Consider the following 22,472-nt stretch of genomic DNA (forward strand, 5'->3'; position numbering starts at 1 on the left):
ATTAACACAATAAGTCTAGTTAACATCTGCCCCATACATAGGTATAAAATTATTTTTCTGGTGATAAAGACTTTTAAGATTTAATTTCTTAGCAATTTTCAAATACACAATATAGTATTATTAACTATAGTCACTGTGCTGTACTTTACATCCCCATGCCTTACTTATTTTATCATTGGAAATCTGGCTCCCCTTCACCCATGTCGCCTGTCCTCCCAACCTCCACTTCTGACAACCACCAATCTGTTCTCCATATCTATGAGCTTGGTTTGTTATTTTTTTACATCCCACATATAAGTGAGATCATAAGGTATTTGTCTTTCATGGCACTTTTATCTAGGAAGCAAAGGAAGAATAACATTATAAATTTAAATAGTGCAAACTGTTGTTTGAGTATGGAAAGCACAAAACATCAGGAGACTTTAACGTATCATCTTTGAGGCAAGACTAGAGGGTTGAATATTCCAGGAAAAGCTCAAAGGCAAAAAAGAAATTAAGGTGGAAGTATAGTTGTATGAGAAATAGATATTTTGAATATTTCTCTGTCTGAAATTAATTCCAAATGAGCAAGCCTGAGAATATTATAATTTGGGAAAGAAAACAAACACCTTAATTTTGTTGGAAAAATGCATAACTAAGACCATGTTGGTTCTGACAATAAGTTTGGTCCTATCATATACAGTAGGAAGCTTAGCACAGATACACTCAGTATGTAACCACACACTGAGTGATTAATGACAACATTTAGGCCTCTCGGTTCGCCAACTGACAGAAGAGATGTAGGCAATGCAAGAACTGTTAGGAGGTGGGTATATGAAGCCCCCCAGCTTCTACAGTTTTCCATAATGAGATCTAAACGATTCCTTTCTTTACCGGAATCAAGGGTTAGAGAATCAGCATTATGGGTGATCACTCATTTTCTTGAGATTTTTTTTCTTTTGTTTCCCGTCATTAAGTACTTTACAACTGGCAGCAAGCCAACAGCAAGCATTCTGAGCTTGGCAGCCAAAATGGAGTTTATATTAGAAAGGAAAAGCAAAAATTGCTAGGAAAGGAAAATTATTTTATTAACCTTATAAGAAATCTAAGCGTATTGATTTTCTTTTTCAGGTTCCCACAATGCCAAATAGAAATATGTTGTAAGTAAAATTGTATACAATTGCAATACCTCTGCATAAGTTATGATCATATGAAACAACTTAAAATTTTCTTGACAAACAGCAGATATGTTTTAATGGTATCTCGTCTTTTTTTAGACTTTTCCCTTTATAGCACTCACCGTAATTTGTAATTATATGATTTTTTCTGTGATTACTTGTATCTATCTCTGTCACTAGGTTATTCTCTTCATGATGGTAGGAACTATGTTGTTGTTGTTTATTCTATAGTTGTATCTCCAGTGTCCAGCATAATAAAAAAATAAATAAATAAATTTTCCATAGCTCCTGTTTAGCCTTTCTCTTTTTACAACTGTACTTTCACATATCTGACCTTAAAAGAGGGTTACCGTATCCTTAAAGGATGTTAGAAAGAGTATAGTGGTCTGCTTGTATTGTATTTTGATTTTTTAAAAGTAGGGTTAAGGGCCCACCTCACACTCATTGGGATGGCTACTATTGAAAAAATACAATAACAAGTGTTGCCAATGCGTAGAGAAACTGGAATCCTTGTGCACTCTTGGTGAGAATGTAAAATGGCACGGCCAATGTGGAAAACAGTATAGTGGTTCCTAAGAAAATTAAACATAGAATTACCATATGATCCAGCAATTCAACTTTTGGGTATATAACCCAAAGAACTGAAAACAGGGTCTTGAAAACATATTTGTACACCCATGTTCATAGCAACATTATTCACAGTGGCTAATACGTGGAGGCAACCCAAGTGTCCACTCACAGATGAATGGATAAGCAAAATGTGTTATATACACACAATGGAATATTATTCAGCCTCAAAAAGTAAGAAAATTCTGACATATGCTACAACATTGATGAACCTTGAGGACACTATGATAAATGAAATAAGCCAGTCACAAAAAACAAATACTGTATGATGCCACTTAAAAGAGGTACCTAGAGCAGTCGAAATCAAAAAGACAGGAAGAAGAATGCTGACTATGAGCAGCTGACAGGGGAGGAAGGAATGGGGAGTTACTGTTAAATGGGTATAGAGTTTCAGTTTTGCAAGATGAAAAGAAGTCTGGAGATTGATGGTGGTGATGATTGTACAACAGAAGGAATATACTTAAACCACTGAACTGTATAGTTAAAAACAGTTAAGTCAGTAAATTTTAGGTTGCATATACTTTACTGCAACAAAAAATAAGGTTAAGGGAAAACAGATTTTACATTTTTATATTATAAGGAAGCTTACTAAGAATGTTCATCTCTATCATGGCTATTGCCTACCTTTTAAAATAATTTACAACTGAAAGGCATATGCTTAACTCCTAAGGATAAGGACCTCTTAGGCCACTAATAGGGACTTTGGGAAAATATCAAGCTATATTATTATTATTGAACTATATTATTATACTTTAGAGTCCTAAAGTACATATAAATGGTTTATTCCAGAGCTCATGCTCTCTCAAGGGAATGAGGTGTTTGTGTTCCTCTTATTTTTACCTACTGTAAGTACTAGAAGCATCTGAGAACCATCTAAATCAGCTGGATTTTGTCATATTTCTTAGAATCCCTGATACAAAGTAAGACTCACAATATCATATATCTAAAAAATAATCTTTGGAAGTATTTTAAGAACTTTTGTATTTTTAATCATCAAAGCTGGTTAAATTTAGACAAGAATTTCACAAAGTAGTATACTATACATCTGTGAGGACATCTGTTATTACAATATTTAGGCAAGCACCAAAATATTTAAATTCACTAGAAGAAAAAGAAAGTAGTAGACCTTGGGAAGAATGTATTTGGATCTTAGTACAAATATACCTGTGGAACAGAATTTAATCTTATCTGGTTAACCTTATTTAACTAGATGAAATTTGAAGCCAAAAACAAGCAATAAAGTTAGTTTGTGTTTGTTAGATAATATAGCATTTCCGAAACTTTATATCAGCTTTTACAGGGAAAGAACTAAAGTCATGTAAGTGAGGCACTAATTTTAGGTGCCAAAATGTAGTAATCAAGATAAATTATAATTCAACATTAAAAATATAAAAAATTAATGCAAAAATTCTATGATAAGCAAGATATCAAAATTTTAAATAAAGACAAGATCAATGTTCTTTTTTATCCCTTTATCTCCTTTGACTCCAGGATGGCTAGGCACAACACAGCTTTTGTTTTAGACTCTCTTTATAAGGATGTTTGTATAACAGCATTGGAGGATACAGACAGCGTCTTTGGAGCAGAGGGGAGATTTCCTGTCAAGGATAACAAAAATGATGACTCCCTTTGGGTCAAATGTTGAGCAGATTTGTCAGAAGTCTTCATTTAAAATATTGGAGTTTCCAAAGTTTGGGGTTCCTCAGTTGTGACAGAAACTCACTGTTTTATTTCATATTGTCTTGTGGTATTCGGAAGGCAATTTATGCAAGGAGAACTGATTTAACAACGAAACTCGCAGTGTTTACTGTGCTTTGATTAATAAAGGACTTTGTCTCTGACCCAGGAGTCTCATGTCTTTTGCCAGTATATATGACACTGTGGCAGGCTAACTTAGCTTTCAAGTAAGGCAAATTTTAAAACCTTCATGCTTGTTGACAGTGTTCTTTTTTTCTTTTTAATTTCTTCAAAGAGAAGTAAAAATCTTGGAAATTTCTGTATGCTACAATATGGTGCTGTTTTCATCTGATATAGTTTACTTATTCCAAAATAATTAACTTTTTACACAGCTTTATGTATTGTTAATATTTAAAGGTCCTTAGATGTATTTTCTTAAAAAAACTTACACTAAATACATTAGACATTGATGGAATTGAAGAAAACAATAGTGCATTTCACATGCTTTCTATGTTTGCATTCAGTATTTCAGAAATAGATGCTCAAAATGCAGAGGTAGTTAAATTTTTAGAGGATGAAATACGTATTACAAGCAGAGCTCTCTGTGCATACATAACTTCCCAATGCTGAATTTAAATCTAATTTTGTGACAGCTGTAAAAATGGCTACCTCACAGAGAAAAGCAAAGAAATCAAATTTATGCTATTCTCTGAAAAGTTACAACGCTAAACAAAGCATTGTTCTGAATTTTAAACTGTAACATTTGTGCGTCTAGTGAGGTTCCTGGGGAAATGCAATTCTTTAGAATATATTTATAAATCACCTTTCATGATGAAGAATTTTTAAATCATTTCCACAACTAGTAGTAGAAGGAAAAGGAGGGGTGGGACTTCACACAGAAAGTATTTGTTCACAAACATCTAAGCAGAACAAAAACATTGCTATCACCACTTAGTGTGCCGAAAATTATGATTGAATAAGATAGGCTTGTGCTAAACCTATACAAGGTCAACACTTCCACACAAAAAATGAAAAAGAAAACAAAAGCAGAAGACACCAGCAGAAAGAAAGGCTGACATTACTGATTTTACAATGAGCATATGGGCAGGAACAAGAGACAGAAACATTCGTGAGCCATATGTATGATAAGGAAGATTCCCCCATACACTATTTCTGCATTTTTAATTTTACTTTTACCCACGCGATGAAAGAGAACATAATAAAACAAAGTTGAATACTGTAATTTGAGTTGACTCTGTCTAAGCCCATAGTTTTCAAATGCAAGTTACCAAATTTCATTCTTGAAGCAAATTGAAACAGTTAGTAATATTTTCTTTTACCGTTCCAAAAGTCAAAGAGCCTAACCCTGACTATAACTGCAGACCTAAGCTGAAGGGTCTTTACAACCATGCACTTTGGACACAGCATATAAAATATAATGCTATGAAAAGATATATGATCAGAAAACATCTTGGTTATAAATATGTGTATATTGCTATAGATTTAAATATGTATCTCTATGCATAAAATTTTTAATGGGCACACAATAAAAAACTAATGATAGGGAAAATATTCCTCAAATTTGGAATAATATCCTTTTTTTCACCACATTTAGGAGGGAAAAGAATGATGGAGGAAAATTAAAAAGATGGCGTCAGATGACCTCTTAAAGTTAGCAAGATTTTCTAAAGATTTTTCCCATTACTCAAGTGTCTTTGAGATTCCTTAGCCTGTTAGCCAATATCGATAGTTCTTTTTAGCTAAGAAAAAGGGGCACCCCTGTTAGGAACTCCAGATATAATGTCCGTTCCTTAAAGCCATGTGGTAAGTGTTATGAATGTTTACAAATATTCTGCTATTTCTTCTGGGCTTGTGGTAGGCTTGTACTTCTCTACCATTTTTGAAGTATTTGTAGACATATGACTTGTTTCAGCTAGTGAAATCAAAATGGACATACTCTGTGAAACCTCCTGACCAAAATTTTAAGAAGCACTGACTGATTGCCATTTGTGCTTTTTTTTCCCTGCCATAGCACTTACGGGAAAATGTTCTGAGATGGGGCCTCTGTATCCCTGAGTTAGCTAGTGACTATGGTAAGCAGAGTTCATGTGCCTCCTTGTATTGGATAGGTAGACTGAGAAAAAATTTGACCTTCATGTTATGAATCTACTGAGATTGTAGGGTTATTTGTTATTACCACATGACCTAGCCTATTCTAAATGAAACAAGCCATGAATTAGTCAATTTTTACATATTAAATAAAATGAAAAGAATTTCAAGATTTCTTAATACTTCTCAAACCCTTAATTTTGTCCTAAATGCAGTCACTTTCTCTCAAATATCTCCATACAAGGCCATTATAATATATCTCTTGAAGTGAATTATCCATTAGGGTAGAAGGAGTTAATCTAAATTTAATTAAGAAAAATCAGTGAAACAGACTGAGGTTCTCATTAAATGACTAAACTTCTCAATAATAATTTGTTCCTACAAAATAAGAGAAAAATACACATAAAGGTCACTTGATTAACACTGTGGGATATAAATTGATTGCATTATTGTTCAAATGATGGAAAACAATGGAAGTGGCCTCTGTTCACCAACCCAGCTAGCTGCTAAGTCAGAGTATACAGAATGAAAACTTCACTTCCTACAAGCTAATCAAAACACTGGTGCTCGGGAAAAACAACACTAAAAAAGCCACAAATCCGAGAGTAGGGAAATGATGGTCATTGACACTTTTCTAAATAACTATAGGTGAGAATGATATCTTGATTTTTCTGAAAACACAAAGTGATAGAATAAATGTTCTTCAAAGTAATGGAATCAAATACTTTCAATTGTTCATTCATATAACTTGGTAAAAAGTTTTATTGGGGAATAATTTGGGAAATCATAATTTACAATAACATAAGAAATCATCCTACTAAATTTTACTTCTACAATCATCCCAGAAAGACTCAGCAAGGTTGTTTAACGTATTTCTCAATAATAAATTGCTCAAAATGCAAGGTTCACTAATGCGTACTAGAGCGTTTCCATTGATTCAGTTGGAAGAGTAGGAGTGATGGTAATATTTCCTTTAATGTTAAATCCAATAAATGTCAATGTGTAAGGTATACAAAGTGTTTAGTCATATAGGAGTATTTTAAGCAGTTTCATATTTTCTCTTTTCTATTTTATCTTTATCCCTTTTTTGTCTTTAATTTTAAGTCTTGCCCCAAACATGGATTGTATGTTGAAAGTAGTTTAAACTAGGAAGAATTCTAAATTTTGATAGTTGGTAGAAGAATGCCATTGTATAAAATAAACTAATTTTCCCAGGACCTTGTGTATCCATAACATATAAAAAAAGTGAACCATAGCTTGTAATACTTTGTTTATCTAAAGTTAAATTTAGTTAAATTTAAGAAGGATTCATAGAGACACATTATTTTTCCCACACAACTGAACGCTTTCCTTTTGAGATTACTGCTGGGGATTGCTAAGGAAGGAAATCATAAAAATGTCCTCATTGAATAATCCTCCCACATGCCACATAACATCCTTTTAATCTCCGACCATTACTTAGAAAGTCTCTCTTTTATCCCTAAAGAAGTCATCTGCAATCCAGGAACAATATGGTCTGTTCAGAGGCTAGATGTTGAATCCAAATAGAACATGTACTGAAGATATTAAAACTTATGGGATAGGAAAGAGAGTTCCAGAAGGAATCTAAAGATGGCTTTTCTGCTAAAATGTTCCAGGCCCAACCACAGCGTGTTCCTAACTAAACTTTTAATAGTTACTAAAGTGGATATCAACACTCAATTTTTTCCTTGCTAATGGGAATTTCAGTCTATCCGCTGAGCATTCACAGATGTCTCAAGGAATTAATCTTGAATTATCTAAGTCAGTGATGGTGGATTCATTCCCTATTGACAAATAATTCGGATAGTCTTGCTTTCAATGAATTCAGAGTAGTGTGCACAGGAAAAATTACCATCATTGGAAAGTTACAAAAGACGTAATAGAAAATGGTTCTAGTTTACTAGGTTTCAATCTCTATTCCAGTGTGAATTTAGGCAAGGTTTTTTAACCTCCATTTGTCTCAGTGGATACATGTAAGGAGAAAATCAGAATACCTAATTCGCAAGTTTTTATAAAGCAAAATGAGATCATTCTTATATAATGCCTAGAACTATCCTTAACACATCATAAGGACCTAATAAATATTAGCTGTTATTATTATTGTTGAGATGGTACCACAGACTGAATGTATGTACCCCCCTGAAATTCACATGCTGAAATTTGCCAGCTCCTAAATCTTATGCTTCCCAACCTCCAGAACTGTGAGAAATAAATTTCTGTTGTTTATAAGCCACTCAGTCGGTGGTATTTTGTTACAGCAGCCTGAATGGACTGTGACAGATGGAAAAGAGAAACTTCCCTTAACTACCTTCCACTTTTGTGCCAGTTTTTGTGTGTGTGTTTGCAAAAATGGAGGAAACAAACCTGCCTATTGCTGACGACCTCTCATTTATTATGGATACATTTACATGAACAGCAGTTGCCATATTGTCAAAAAACAAACTTACCATCTCAAAAACTTTCAGATATACTTAACAACTTACACCTGCTTAGAGGATAAGTTTCAAACTCTTTACTCTGTGCTTCAAAACTCTCCAAAAGATGATTATAACTGACCTTCTCAGTTGAAACTGAAATCTCTCCTCTCTACATTTGTCTCCACCAGCCAAAGTCAATTCACTTTTAGTTTCCTCAAGTGATGTGTAACATTACCAGAGCCATAAACATTCATGTAACTGTACACATTATATATGACTAAATACATTTGTTTTCTAACCTAGAAAGTGCTTTCACTATTTTCACCCATTGAAACATCTTGAAAGGCTCAAATAGTGTTTGATAAAGAGCAAAGAAACAAGACAATTATTAATAAATTTGGAGTTGAAATAAAGTGGAGGAAAAAAATAGTAGGTTGTAAAATTAAGACTTTTTGTTTTTTCTGGCTGGTTAGATTTAATTTAAGGGAAAACGTTAAGCATTCATATAGGCCAAGATTAAAGAAAAAGTGGAATGAGGAGTTTTTATAATCAAGACAGTGGAGAAGGGAGTATAATACAGAGGTTATGAATGTGCTATTGGAGCCAAATTACTTGAATTCAAATTTGAACTCTACCTTTTACTAACCATGTGAACTTGGGAAACTTTTTTAACCTCACTGTGCCCGTTTCCCCATCTACAAAATGCATATCTAGATGATATCCACTGTATATAGCATGAGTATGAAGATTAAACAGGTTATTACATGTAGAGGATTTCAAAACTGTCTCTGAACCAAAGAAAGTGCTCATTAAATGTTAGGAAATAAAAAGGAAGGAGGTTGGGGCCCGCCTGGTGGCGCAGCGGTTAAGTTCGCACATTGGGCTTCTTGGCAGCCTGGGGTTCGCCGGTTCGGATCCTGGATGCGGACATGGCACTGCTTGGCACGCCATGCTGTGGTAGGCATCCCACATATAAAGTAGAGGAAGATGGGCACGGATGTTAGCTCAGGGCCAGGCTTCCTCAGCAAAAAGAGGAGGACTGGCAGTAGTTAGCTCAGGGCTAATCTTCCTCAAAAAAAAAAAAAGGAACGAGGCAATACAATATGAATACATAAGTTATTTTTCAAGTCTCTGTCAAGCGTGATCCCTCTCTCAACCAAGAAAAAATTCTTAACTGCCTCTGATTTTCATGACATTTTATTTGTACCTTTTTTAGGGGATATGGTAGAAGATGCTGTTTATACTTTAGTATAGTATACAGTTATTTTATGTGTGCTTTCCATAAGTCATAAGCTCCTTAAAATCACCAACTACTGTGTATTTCTTCTCCATCATTGTCAATCAATAAATATTTGTTAAGTAAATATAAATACAAATATGTTATCTCTCATTTACCTTGAAAATACACTTTTATAATTTTCACATCTTATTACTAACATTTCAATCATCAAATTCTATTTGTTTTGAACAAAACTTGAGGATAGAGCAATAAAATGCCCAATATTTTTATTGAGTCATAATACTTTGCATTGTGATGATTTTCTAAATATGCAGTTGCATCAACAGTGACCTCATCTCCACCATTTAGAATCTTTTTTTTATTGTAGGTACAAATATTCAGCAGCAACAGCCATTTTGGAGTTACGAGAAACACAATCATGAAGTATTTTCAGAAAATCTGGAATAATTGATACTATATTTATAAGTAATTAGTTACAAATTAATGCTAAACCATGAAGTCTTTGTGAACTGTACTCATACTGAATTTTCTGTATAAAATGTCTAAATATAAAAAAACTAACTTATTTTGGAAATTAATTAAGCATCTATTTAACAACAAAATGTAAAAAAATTAAGGTCATTTTAATGTAGAAACATGCTTTTGGTTCTGTTCTCAGATTATTAACATGCATGCCAAATTCCACATTTACAAACTGAGATTCAAATTTTGAAAATATGCAAAACTGGTTTAGAACTAAATCTAGATAGTTGGGTTTGTACATTACTTACAGTGGCCAGTGACAATAGGCACGATTTTGATTATACTGATTCTATGCATACAGTTCTCAATCTTTTCAATATCAAGTTCTCATTTATAAATCAGTAAAATGTGATGCAACCCTGGGAAGCTTATTCCCTGAGTTCATATTTACTGCTATTGTAAGGGACATAGATCATTAAGTTAGACTGTGCCTTCTTTATGATGTATTGCATAAGAAACTTTTCACTCTGCTTAGTAAGTTTGGTTTTCCATTACAAACTGCTTGCTTTTACTTTGTGACACTATGAACCAATCATGTTTTGTTTAGGTTCCCAGATAGATTAAAGCCAAATTTAATGCTGATTCTAATAAGCATATAAAAATACAAAACATGACCTTTGTATTATTAACCTTACTCTTGGTTTCATCTTACTCTTCTGTTAATTTCTCTTACTGTAGTTATCCTTATTTGCACTTAATATTTTTTGCTATGTGTTCATGTTTTTATACTGTAACTACCTTTTTTTAATGTTAGCTATAAATTAAATATAAAGATACAATAAGTGACCTTAATATTTTAATCTAGTTGGAATGTTATGGTAATGTATGGTTATATTCAAATATAAGAAGCAGTAAATAAAGAGAAAATGGCCTGGTCAAAACTCAAGAAATTAGTGACATAAATATGAGAACAACAAAAATGATAGACAAAATACTAATTTTTCAAGACTCCTTCAAATTTTAAGATATTTATTGCCAGTTTTACATACATAATCATTAAAAAGTAAAAAGAAAATTATTTCTGTTCTTTTGAATCAGATCTGCAGTTGGGAAAAGTGTAAAGAAAGTGACTACAGAAAGATTTTAGATTTTGACCACATTGAGCAATAGATCAAAAGTAGACTTTCTGAAGGCATGTAAATTTCAACATTTAGATTTTGCCCTCTATTATAAACTGTATGAAAAGTCTTTCATCACTGAATGGCTCAATACACACACCTTTAACATAACTTACTAAGATAGCAGGCGACCAATAAAACTGCACAGGGGAGAAAGAGCCCAAGACCAAAAATGTACAAATGTCCTTCCAGAAGGATTCCTATAAAAATTCTTATTACTGTGCTTTCTTAACACAAAAAACAAGGACATTTCACATGGAGCTAGTACATTAAAATAGATGTCATGTGGCATTATTCTATGTCTTTGGTGGGCTACCATTCCCCTTCCTCCATTCATTTATCCTAAATTATTTTGTCTCATCTTTAGAGTGGTGGCTTTACAAAGAGTAACAGAATACCAGATGGTCATTGCTGTGGTTCACTGAGTTTATATCCTAGCAGGAAGTCAGATGATTGCTTTTCAAGGTTCTTATCATGCATTGAACACTCTATTTCACCACAGGGAACCCTGTAGCTGTCAATATATTTTTTGGCTAAGCATTCTCCATAATTTTTCCTTAAGTCATGGTACCATATAATCATTTGAATACTTTGTGGGCACCAAGATAATATAATTTTTCTTTCTTTATACAAGTTTTGAGATGTAGGTAAGTGTTAGAAATGAGTATTGCCTACTGTTTATAAAATTCTGTTTTATTTGGGGACCAACATTATGAAACTATTTGTTACAACTTCTTCAAATATATACTTTCCTCAAAGAATCTGGATCTTTCATTTAGAACAAATACTTTCAACTCTTGCTTGTCAAAACAAATAAACAAAACACTTCAAATAAACAAAAGCCTCTATAGACGCATATGGCTCAAAGTTACACAGAATGAGTATAAACACTTAGACTCACTTGCCTCAAAAAGAAACCAACTTTTGTCCTTTCTTTTTTTTTTTTTTTGACGAAGATTAGCCCTGAGATAACATCTGCCGCCAATCCTCCTCTTTTTGCTAAGGAAGACTGGCCCTGAGATAACATCCGTGCCCATCTTCCACTACTTTATACGTAGAATGCCTGCCACAGCATGGCTTGACAGGCAGTACGTAGGTCTGCACCAGGATCCAAACCGGCAAACCCCAGGCCGCCAAAGTGGAATGTGAAAACTTAACTGTTGTGTCACATTTTCAAAATACACATTGTCAGCATTTCTCTAGGAATTGTACAGAAAGAGAAAGAAGTGGAAATCATTCCATTAAGGAAGAAAAAACCCAAACTCTATAAATTAACAACACAGTATCATAACATATAATACTAAAAAGCAAAATACAGATCTAATGACTGTCTCTTTATTGTCAAAGAAAATGGATTAATTTAAAATAAGAGAGACAGATGAAGCAACAAAAAAATTTGGACAATAGAATAAAGCAACAAAAATGTTTGAGTCATTATATACAGGATGGAAAAAGGGGGGAAAAAGTAAATAGCTTCCAGAATGGAGGAAGACACAACTCACAAATGAAAAATGGGGAAAATGATGTGTGAGTTGAATGTAAAAAACATGGACAACTATTAGCAGCAGCAGCAGCAGAGCACAGGACAAATAAACGGTAGGAATAGAAGGTCCTGATTTTCCTCTCTAAGTATCAGAAACTCACAGAGGGCCAGCACCTATTGCTTATGCAAGAACCCCACTCTATCTTTATGCATGGAATTAGAGTACACACATTTTGGTGATAACTCACAGTAGCAAATAGATCATCTTCCAAAATAAAGACCCCATATTCAATAGACTATAAGTTTCATGAGGCCTGGGGCTGTTTCATCCGTCATTGCACTTAGCAGCCTGGCCTGTGCATAGTGACTTCTTAATAGATATCAGTTTAATTACTGAATATACTTCAAATGTGAGAACTTTCAGAAATGAATGACTCAGAAATCCTGTTACCCTTGGGAAAAATACTTCACCACCGATGTGTATTACTTGCTGATCCCAACCTAGTACGATAGGCAAATATGGGACTCAAAGTTCCTCTTAACCACTACAACTCTAAGAAAAATTAATTCCACTGCCTGCATGGTTCTAGAACCTAAATACGTCCATTCTCTGGTGCTCAGTTCTCAAATACCTTTCTCGATGATGACAACTGAAATAAGGCAGTAATTACTACTAACTGAATATTATAGATTAGGTATTTTATATACATTAACATAATCTTCATCATAATACTATAAAGTAGTAAGGACTTCCCCTATTATACAGACGAGAAAACTGAGATCTGAAAAATCAAATATCTAGAAAAGGTTTCTGTATCTTCTCAGTGGCAGAGATGTAAAGCAAACCAAGGTTTTTTATCAGTCCAGAGTCCATTCTTTCCAGAGTTTTTACTCTCTTGTTTTAAAAAATATTCTCCATTATTTAAAAGCCCTAGGCACATGTTTAACTGTCAATAGATATTTTTAAATTTTGTAAACACACATGTAACACAATAAGTGATAGCCATAACTTACATACTATTTTTTAAATTACTTTATTATTGTATTTGGAAACAATTGGCAAGTTTTGAGTACCTTCTATGTGCTAGGCATTATATCAATATTTTTTTAAAAAACTGTCTCATTTAATCTAATCTCTCTAACATTCAGAGTCTCTTGAGATAGGTAAAAATATTCAACTGTTGACATAAGAACAACACACTCAGGTAATACGTGGCAGGAGGGCAAATCAGCTCAAAGATCTGATACCCTAAAAGACAAATCATGTGTCCTTTGCTCCATCATGCTGGATACTACTATAACAATTTAATCAGGACATTTTCATCATTTTATCACACAAATAAATTTTTCAGAACAAGATCAGAATACAGGAGAGGATGATTGAGCGTTGGCCTGACTGTTGATGGAACTGGCTGCATTTTCTGGGGAGAGATGAAGAAGCATAAGTGACCTGGGACACATAAATTTTTCCCTGTGGCCTGACATCACTGGGATTTTGCTGGCAGTTATTGAGGTGATAATATAACCCCATTAACAAATGATTCATGCTTAACTTGCTTGTTTATTAAAATGCATGCACAAAGTGTTTTCCTCATTACTATCAAATATAGCAATTCTCATAAAGGCATCAGATCCCTTTATGTGAAATGACAGGGCTCATGAAAGTAGGTGTTGTGCCCAAATAATGCTGCTCAGATAAAAATGGCAAGTGTAGTGGAGAAACTCAAAGTCTGCACTAAAACATTTTCTGAGATAACATTTAAGGTAACATCTTTGGAAATCAGCTAAATGAAACCATAAAAGCCCCAATTCTCAAAAGAAATTTTTAATGTATGGTGTGACTCATGACATTTTGATATTCAACAGTGCATTTGAGCTCTTCTTTTCTTTGGCATAGAACAGTTTATCACTAACACTATTCTTTCTATGATTCATGGAGTTACACTGAAAGATTCTCTTCTTTGGGAGTAGATTCAAGGAAAAAGAAGGTGGTAACTTACTAGGTTTTCTTTACCAAATGTTTTAAAAAAAGGAACTACAGATTTTAGCTTCAAAAGAAAAACATTAGGGCCAGTCATGATGACCTGTTAAAGTTTAGCATGCTCTGCTTTGGCAGCCCAGGTTTGGTTCCCAGGTGCAGAACCACACTACTTGTCTGTCAGTAGTCATGCTGTGGTGGTGGCTCACATGGAAGAACTAGAAGGACGTACAACTGGAATATACAACTACGTACTGGGGCTTTGGGAGGGAAAAAAAAAAAAAAAACATTAAAAAGTAATGTTATGGTGAATTACAAAAATGGACTCTGTTTTGATCTAGTTCAGAAAATCCAACAGTAGAAAATATTTTAATTTTTTAATTTGCAGCTTATTATTATGTTTAATCACTAAATGGGAATGAAAGAAGCATGACACTGAGTTATTTATGTATTTTGGTTTTTAATTCAATAAAATATTTTCCAGTTGTCTTCATTTCTAATTCTTGTGTACTTCAGTTTTCTCAACAACCAGTTCTATTATTAACGTAGTATCATATTTCTGAATATCATGTCTCAGCATTTATACATGCATAAGTGTGTAATAATGACATATACCCAGAATAAATAGTTTTCTATTTTGTAATGCCTCTTTGAGATAATTTCCAGACCGCTGAGCATAGGAACATATAAACACAAACATCCTTCCACCGGCCTCCTTATACCAGTGGCAACAATGTGTCCTTTAAAAGTATTACTTGTTTTTAAAACTTTCTACTAGATTTTTTTGTTTTGTTTGTTTTACTTCTAACTTCTGATTACTTCTGTGGAGGTCTTTTGGTATAAGTATCTGGCTACACTTTCCCTTCTCTTTCTCCTTCTCCAACTATTGCCTTTAATTGCTCATCCCGAATTCCATGTTTTGGTATCATATTTTGATCCAGAATTGTCAATCAAGGTTTCTAGCAGGAGAATGAAATTATGTTCTGACAAAACAAGCTTCTGTTCTTTTTTCCATCAGCTGTTTTTCTTTACCACATTGCAGTGGAAAGCAGTCTTCTTCCAAGAAAAAAGCTTGGAAGACCCTTTCCACTCCCTATTACTAATTTAGCTAATTGCAATTTCTTTTGCTTTGTCAGAGGCAACAGTTCCTTCAATAGCCCTTTTGCTCAGCTATACTGACAAATATTTTGTTTAGGTCGCATGGCACCAATTTACTATATGACATCCACATCACTAACATCCAAGCCTTCCCCAAAAAGGATCTCACCTGCCAGATCAAAATAAACTCTGTCAACATTTTACAACATCATATCCCTTCACTGATCAGTGCTTTCCCTGAAACCTCATATGGATCCCAAGATCTTTACTTTTGGCTATAAATAGACTCAAATCATCAAGAAAATATAACACTCTTTTAAGATTTTCTGTAATTAATCTAAAACATCCTGATACAACCTTAAATTTTCTATGATTGACTCCTTAAATCTTAATACACTAATTCTTCCATCAAATGGTTTGACTTTTTGTAGATCCAGGTTTAGGAGAATTTATAACACTATAATTTACACAGAACTTTTACAAACACTTTTATTATTTGCCCTGAGATGTGTATATCAAAATGCCATTCTGAATACAGAATACCATTAGAATTTTAGAATGTTTGACCTATGAATAGCATATCTACTTCACATTTTCTGCCAACTGCTCTTAATTTGTAAAGAGTGTTGGCAGTGCTGGGTTGAGAAGGACTCTGATGCCACATAAAAGCTCAGTGGGAATAAATGTCATGGAAACCACTATCAAAGGAGAGAGTGCAGAAAAGGCAAGTGTGCCAGGTATTTTCATTCCAGATTTAGAGTACAGGAATTTGGTTTCACTCTTTATAGAATACTGTTTAGCCCAGCATCAGGCAGTTAGTTGCTTTTTACAAATACTAGCAGATGGTGTTGATAAAATTCATCCAGCCTGTGAACAAATATAAAAACCCTTGCACCATAGCCTCTAGGTTGATGTGGCATTCATTTTTCTTAATTAAACTATCATTGTTAGGAAGCATCAAAAGAACTCTCTAAAAGCGAAGTTTCATCAAGGAGAGACTTTATGTAAACTCCAGGGAAAGCAATAAGCAGATCGTTACAGGGTTATCAGCCCCCTGCAAAGTTATAAATTAAAGAATCAGTATGCTCTCAAGTGGCAAAGAGCAGAGGAGGAAAGCCATAGACTGAATAGTCTCCGATCATTTCTTTCAAACTGAATGACAACCACATAAAATCCAAATACGCTATTCCTCTATTCTTTAAGTTTTGATAAAAAATTGGTTAGTGGGAGATAAATTGCTCCTTAGAAAATTAGATCATGTGCTCTATGAAGTATGATTTCACAGATTCCACTTTTAGCCAGTGAATATTACAAACACATGAGAACTACTTTTGAGGCAAGAAAGGAAAATTATTGCCTCATTGAAAATGTTCTTGCTCCATATAGTTAGTATTTTTAGCAAGTTCTCTGTGAAATCTTCTCTTTAAAGTGTTGTCCCTACCTGAACTTCCTTCCACTCAACCGGGAGAAATTAAAATCTTCCTTATCAAGGTGCCTAACACACTCTACAGATTGTGATATTAAAGTAATCATCACACATTATTGTAATTACTTGATTACATTACCATCAGCCCCACTAAAACTGAATTCCTAAAGGCAAGACTTGTTTTTTAAACATCTTTTGATACTCAGCACATGAGATAATGCTTTGCACAGGATAAGCCCTTATTAAACATATCTGAATGAGTAAATGTATTCATTAGTATTATTGTTAAAAAGAAGAAAGGGTGAGCTTGGCAAACTGAAGTTGAGTAGGAAAAATTTCCAAAAACAGAAGCTGCCATTTTTTGGATACACAAAAAAATCATGAAGAATGAAGTCAAAGGATATAAGCACAAAGGGACTTGCGAATGAGTAGGGAAGTAGGGTATATACTCTGGCAAAAACAAACAAAAACAACAAAAACAGAAGTGTTAGTATTAGGATTAGACTTGGATATAAGGACAATGGATATTATCCATCCAGTTGTTGTTGACTGTAATTCTTTTCTTTAGGGAGGAGATGGTAACAAATGCTACAGAAAATTGGGAAGATAGAACATAAGCAATAACTTAATATATATCTAGCACTTTACACATGTTATCCCATTAAACTCTAATGGTACTGTGATTTGGGTATTTCTGTCTATGTCTTCATCCTACTGTAGCTAAAGAAATAGTTTTCAAAATAATATAATGTTTGCTCAAAGCCTCTAATTAATAAGTGGCAGAATCAGAATTTAGACTCAGATCTTTCTGACTCCACAGGCTCTTATCTGCACTGAGATGGAGAAGAAGGAGATCCACAACAGAAATTAATTTTCAGGTAGTACCGGGAATGCTCTATTGAAGCCTCTTAAACATCCTTCTTGCTTTTAATTACCTTATTAAGTCCTTTTGATTTAGTGAGTTTTATGCTTTAAAAAAAAATGACTATACATCTTTTGACTGATTCACATATAAAACTCCATTTCCTCTCTTATAATAAAAAGTACTTGAAGAGAGATGAAAATTATTTTGGTTAAGTATCAAATCATAACAAGTTTAGGCTTTGGAACCAGACAAAATAGGTTCAAATCTGGCATCCTCACCACAGCCACGGGACTCTAACATTTCTGCACATCTTGTGAGCAGAGATTCCAACTGTCCTTCTGCTCTTTGTACCAGACTATCTTTTCAAAGACGTTTGTATAGCAAATAGCCTCAGAGGATAGAAATAGTGTCTTTCACCAGAGCAAAGGGCAAGTTTACTTAGGAGATAGACATAGGGTCTCCATCCAGAGCAAAGGACAGGCATGCCCAATATAAAGGATTCAATTTCCCTAAGCTCATGATTCTTTTCCTATAATTCCACTTTTACATGAGGAGGTATCTCACAGACTTCATATCATTCTATGAGAAGTGGGGCTTGGAGAAGTGGAACAAAATGCTAATAGTCTGGCTCCTGACACTTCTGTGAATAATACACTCTCCTTTGTTTCTGACCCAAGAGTCTCGTGTCTTTTATCACCACCCCAGAAACTGTTACTGAGTAACCTGAGCAATTATTTTTAAATTTTTGAGCTTAAGTTTCATATCATTATGAAATTTAAGTGGTTATGCTTATAAACTTCTTAGTATAAGTGATCTAATAAATGGTAGCTAATAGTAGTCATACAAATAGCAGCAGCAGTAGCAATAACAGTATGAGCAGTAATAGTAATAGAAGCAGCAGCAGCATCAAAGGGAGCTAACATTGAAAGAATTCTAGACTATCTTATTTAAACTTCACAACAAATGGAACAGGTGGATTTTTTTCTCTTGTTGCTTAATTGAGATAAATTAATCTCAAAGAGTTGATATGATTTGCCTGAGGTAACTAACATGATACTGTCAAAGCTGGGATAAGAAGCTAGCTGTGTCTGATTTCCAAGGGTTTCTCCTGCATGCGTTTGTAGCCACACATTTAAGAGGTAGGTACAAAGTAATTTAGATGAGCAGTTGGACATTCATACCTCCCATTCGTAAAGGAATTACAGAAGCACATGTCAAAAGATAATGAGTTATATCTTTTAATTAAAAGATACAACTTACTAAAAGATACAACTCATTTATCTTTTGGTTGTTAGAAAAGAAAGCGCAAAGAGAAAATGATGTTGGTCTCCAGAATTTCTGTGGGCAAGATTCATCCTTGAATTCAGCTGATGTTGAACACGCTATATCTTCTAGGCTCTGTAATTTGAACCTATGTCCACATTAGCATACTATTGAGTTTTCCCCATAACACAAACAATGTTTATTAGTATCAATAATAAACTATACAGCAGTCTTAATTTCACAAATTCCCATGCTAAGTCCTCTACCAGAAATCTTTAAAAGATTCATAGATTCAGTCAATATTTCAAAATGAAAACAAAATCATGAAATGAAATGAATAAAAAACAGCCTAATTAAATTTCTAAACATCATAAACTCCATATTTTTCTAATATAAATATGAAGACACATATATTACAATGCCTAAATATGTATACAAATATACATATATTTTACTGTCTCATTTCACAAGTAATGTCATCTAATTTTGCAAGTATTTTTCTAAACTTTTCATGTAACATATGTTTTATATATATATATATATATGTATTTCTTTAAGCTTCAGATTTTATAAAAGAAACAAGCACTAAGCACCAGACATGTTTTGCAAATATACTGTCTGATTACAACTCTTACTTTTAAAATGTTTTCATTTGTCAAATAAATATTTGATCAACATAAAAATAAACATTATTTTTTTCTTTACCTCTACAGATGGGAACAGGAAAATCCCATGAGGCTGTATTAACTGAATTGGATACACAAGTGAGTTGAGGGTGGCCATCAAGGATATATCCAGTTACACAGCTGTAGCGGATCTTGTCCCCAACGTCGAACCTTGTACCATATAATACACCTTTGGGTGGAACTCCTGGGTTTCCACAAGAACTACTCTGCAATTCTATAAAAGAGAGGGAAAGGAGAATTTGAAGTTATTTTAATATATATTTTAATGTCTTAGACTTATAAATTATATGTAGATACAGATGTCTCTTTTCCTTTTAAGAAGAGTCACAACAAAGGGAAATGTCTTCTATTTCAATACATGTAACAGAAAAGTATGGGAAAGGAACTAAATTTTACCAAATAGGTATTAGGCATCATTCTTTGTGCTAGAAAAATGTAAATATTCTCTATCATTTTGTAGCAATTTTTAAAGTCAGTATTACTCATATTTTACAGATAATTAAAACTGAGATTAATACCATTTACATGGCTTCTTCAAAGTTAACATTCTACTAACATAGTAATAAGTAAATGAAGGTCCATTAATATGCTCCCCATTACTTTCATGGTTCTACTTAACCTAAATCATGAGGATTCATTTGAAAAGAATACACATTCTTTGGGGGGCTAGCCTGGTGGTGTAGTGGTTAAGTTTGCATGCTCTGCTTTGGTAGCCCAGGGTTTGCACATTTGGATCCCGGGTGCAAACCTACACATCACTCATCAAGCCATGCTGTGGCAGTGTCCAACATATAAAATGGAGGAAGACTGGCATGGATGTTAGCACAGGGACAGTCTTCCTCAAGCAAAAAGAGGAAGACAGGCAACAGATGTTAGCTCAGGGTCAATCTTCCTCCCAAAAAAATAAAAAATAAAATAACCATTTTGGGTAGAAACTTTTATTTTCATGTAAATGAGAAAAATATAGTGTAGTAAAATAGGAACATATTTTTGAAGTTAGAGAGACTGGGCTAGAATTCAGCTCTATTATTTGTTTAACCTTGAAAATAAAACAATTATAATAAGTACATACACCTGTGAAGTTTTTTTTAATTAGATCACATGCAAAATATCTGGAAAATGCCTGATATGCCAGAATATTTTACCTTTAACCTTGTTATTTTATTAGTTCACGCTTAAAAATATACAAGTATATACAATACTTGTATATACAAATATGAGATATTTTTAAATAATATTCATTTCAAAGAAAAATCCAATTTCACTTTAAATGAAAAAAATGGAAAGAAAATATATAGAAATAATAGAACTTACACTACTTAACAAGGTTAGTGAAGAATTATTTTTCCTTATATTACTTTCTCAATTTTCTATTACACTACCATTATATTATATTACTTTTATTTTACAAATAATAATCAATAGAAATACAAACAGTGGTGAATTGATGGGCTAAAAGGTATTCCAGTTTGAGTAAATCTATAGTTTAGTTAACAGTATTATGCAAATGTTAATATGCTGGTTTTGACAATTGTGCTATGGTTATACAGGTACTTAATATTAAGGGAAACTGGATAAGACTATTTGGGAACTCTGTACTGTTTTCACAATTTACCTGAAAGTCTGAAATTATTGCAAAATACAAAGCAAAAAAGACATTGCAACACAAAGTGAAGTATGTTTCCATTATGCCTTGATACTCATCCCATTTGTGTAGTTAGTAAATTCTATGCAATATCATTTCATACTAAACCAAATAATTATAAGCCACTGTAATATTTAAAATATCAATGACTACATTAAGTAAAACATCAAAATAAAAAATGCTTCAAAGAGGTGGCTGCAACATTATAAAAGCAATGGCCATTTACATAATAGAAGTGTATACAGAGCTGAAATTTTGTCTGTTTATCCATTAAGAGGGTTATAGTGCTTTTGGGAGTGTTTCTTAAGTGAACATTAATTTTCTGTGTAAACTTTTCAATGATAGTAAAAAGAAAAATAGTATGAATTTCAAATGAGGTCAGGTTAATCAATGAAAAATGCATTGAGGATTTCATAGAACTTGCATTATATACATTAAAAAAGTATTTACTTTTAGTTTAAACTATTATTTTAGATTCTCAAATGTAGAAAAGTAAAGAACTTGACTAATGTTAATTAAATATCAATGGTTTCTATCGATAGGCATTTTCCTTAAGCTTCTTCACCATTTAATGATACATCATAAACCTATTTTAATAATATAAATTCTTTACATAATGTTTGTAAACATGTAGACTTATAAAGTTATTTTACACGATATTTATAAAATATTTTAAACATCAGTAACCAAGGTTAGTGATGTCTAATATTTCACTTTACTATTTTCTCCAAGGCATATACTATAAATTTACTTTCAGTAAAATTTAAAACATATTTATTGTCTGTGAATGTTGAGCAATTCTTTAAAAAATACTTTTGAAGTAAACAGTTTATTTTGAAATAGTTAATTTTGGCGAAAATTCATTTGATTAACTGATGAGATGCTTGCTGCAAGAGATTGTGAGGTTAATAAGTTTTGATAAAATGAATAAGAATTCAATTTCTTAAATACAGTAATAACAAAGGAAATACTCTTAATGAAATCAGCACTTGTGGTCTTTGAATCAATCCACTCCTTTCCCTCTCACCCCCTAAAAAATAATTAAGGTCAGGACTTCAATTATCATAAAATTATATATCTAGGAGAAAAAACAGTTTCCAAATTATTTCACAAGAAGCAGTTAGGTGGGGGAATAAAAGG

At 33.2% G+C, this 22,472-nt stretch overlaps 1 protein-coding gene across 5 annotated transcripts in view; it reads right to left on the minus strand.

Annotated features, from left to right (window-relative positions):
- The window catches only part of CSMD3 (CUB and Sushi multiple domains 3), a 1,176,027-nt gene that overhangs the window by 875,883 nt on the left and 277,672 nt on the right, over positions 1-22,472 (minus strand). For all 5 annotated transcript variants that reach the window (XM_044781000.2, XM_014843283.3, XM_070481504.1 and 2 more), the window contains exon 4: positions 19,707-19,901. In XM_044781000.2, the coding sequence (XP_044636935.2) occupies positions 19,707-19,901 (195 nt within the window). The remainder of the gene's footprint in view (positions 1-19,706; positions 19,902-22,472) is intronic.

The sequence above is a fragment of the Equus asinus genome, chromosome 12, assembly GCF_041296235.1.
Source record: "Equus asinus isolate D_3611 breed Donkey chromosome 12, EquAss-T2T_v2, whole genome shotgun sequence".
Classification (NCBI taxonomy): domain Eukaryota; kingdom Metazoa; phylum Chordata; class Mammalia; order Perissodactyla; family Equidae; genus Equus; species Equus asinus.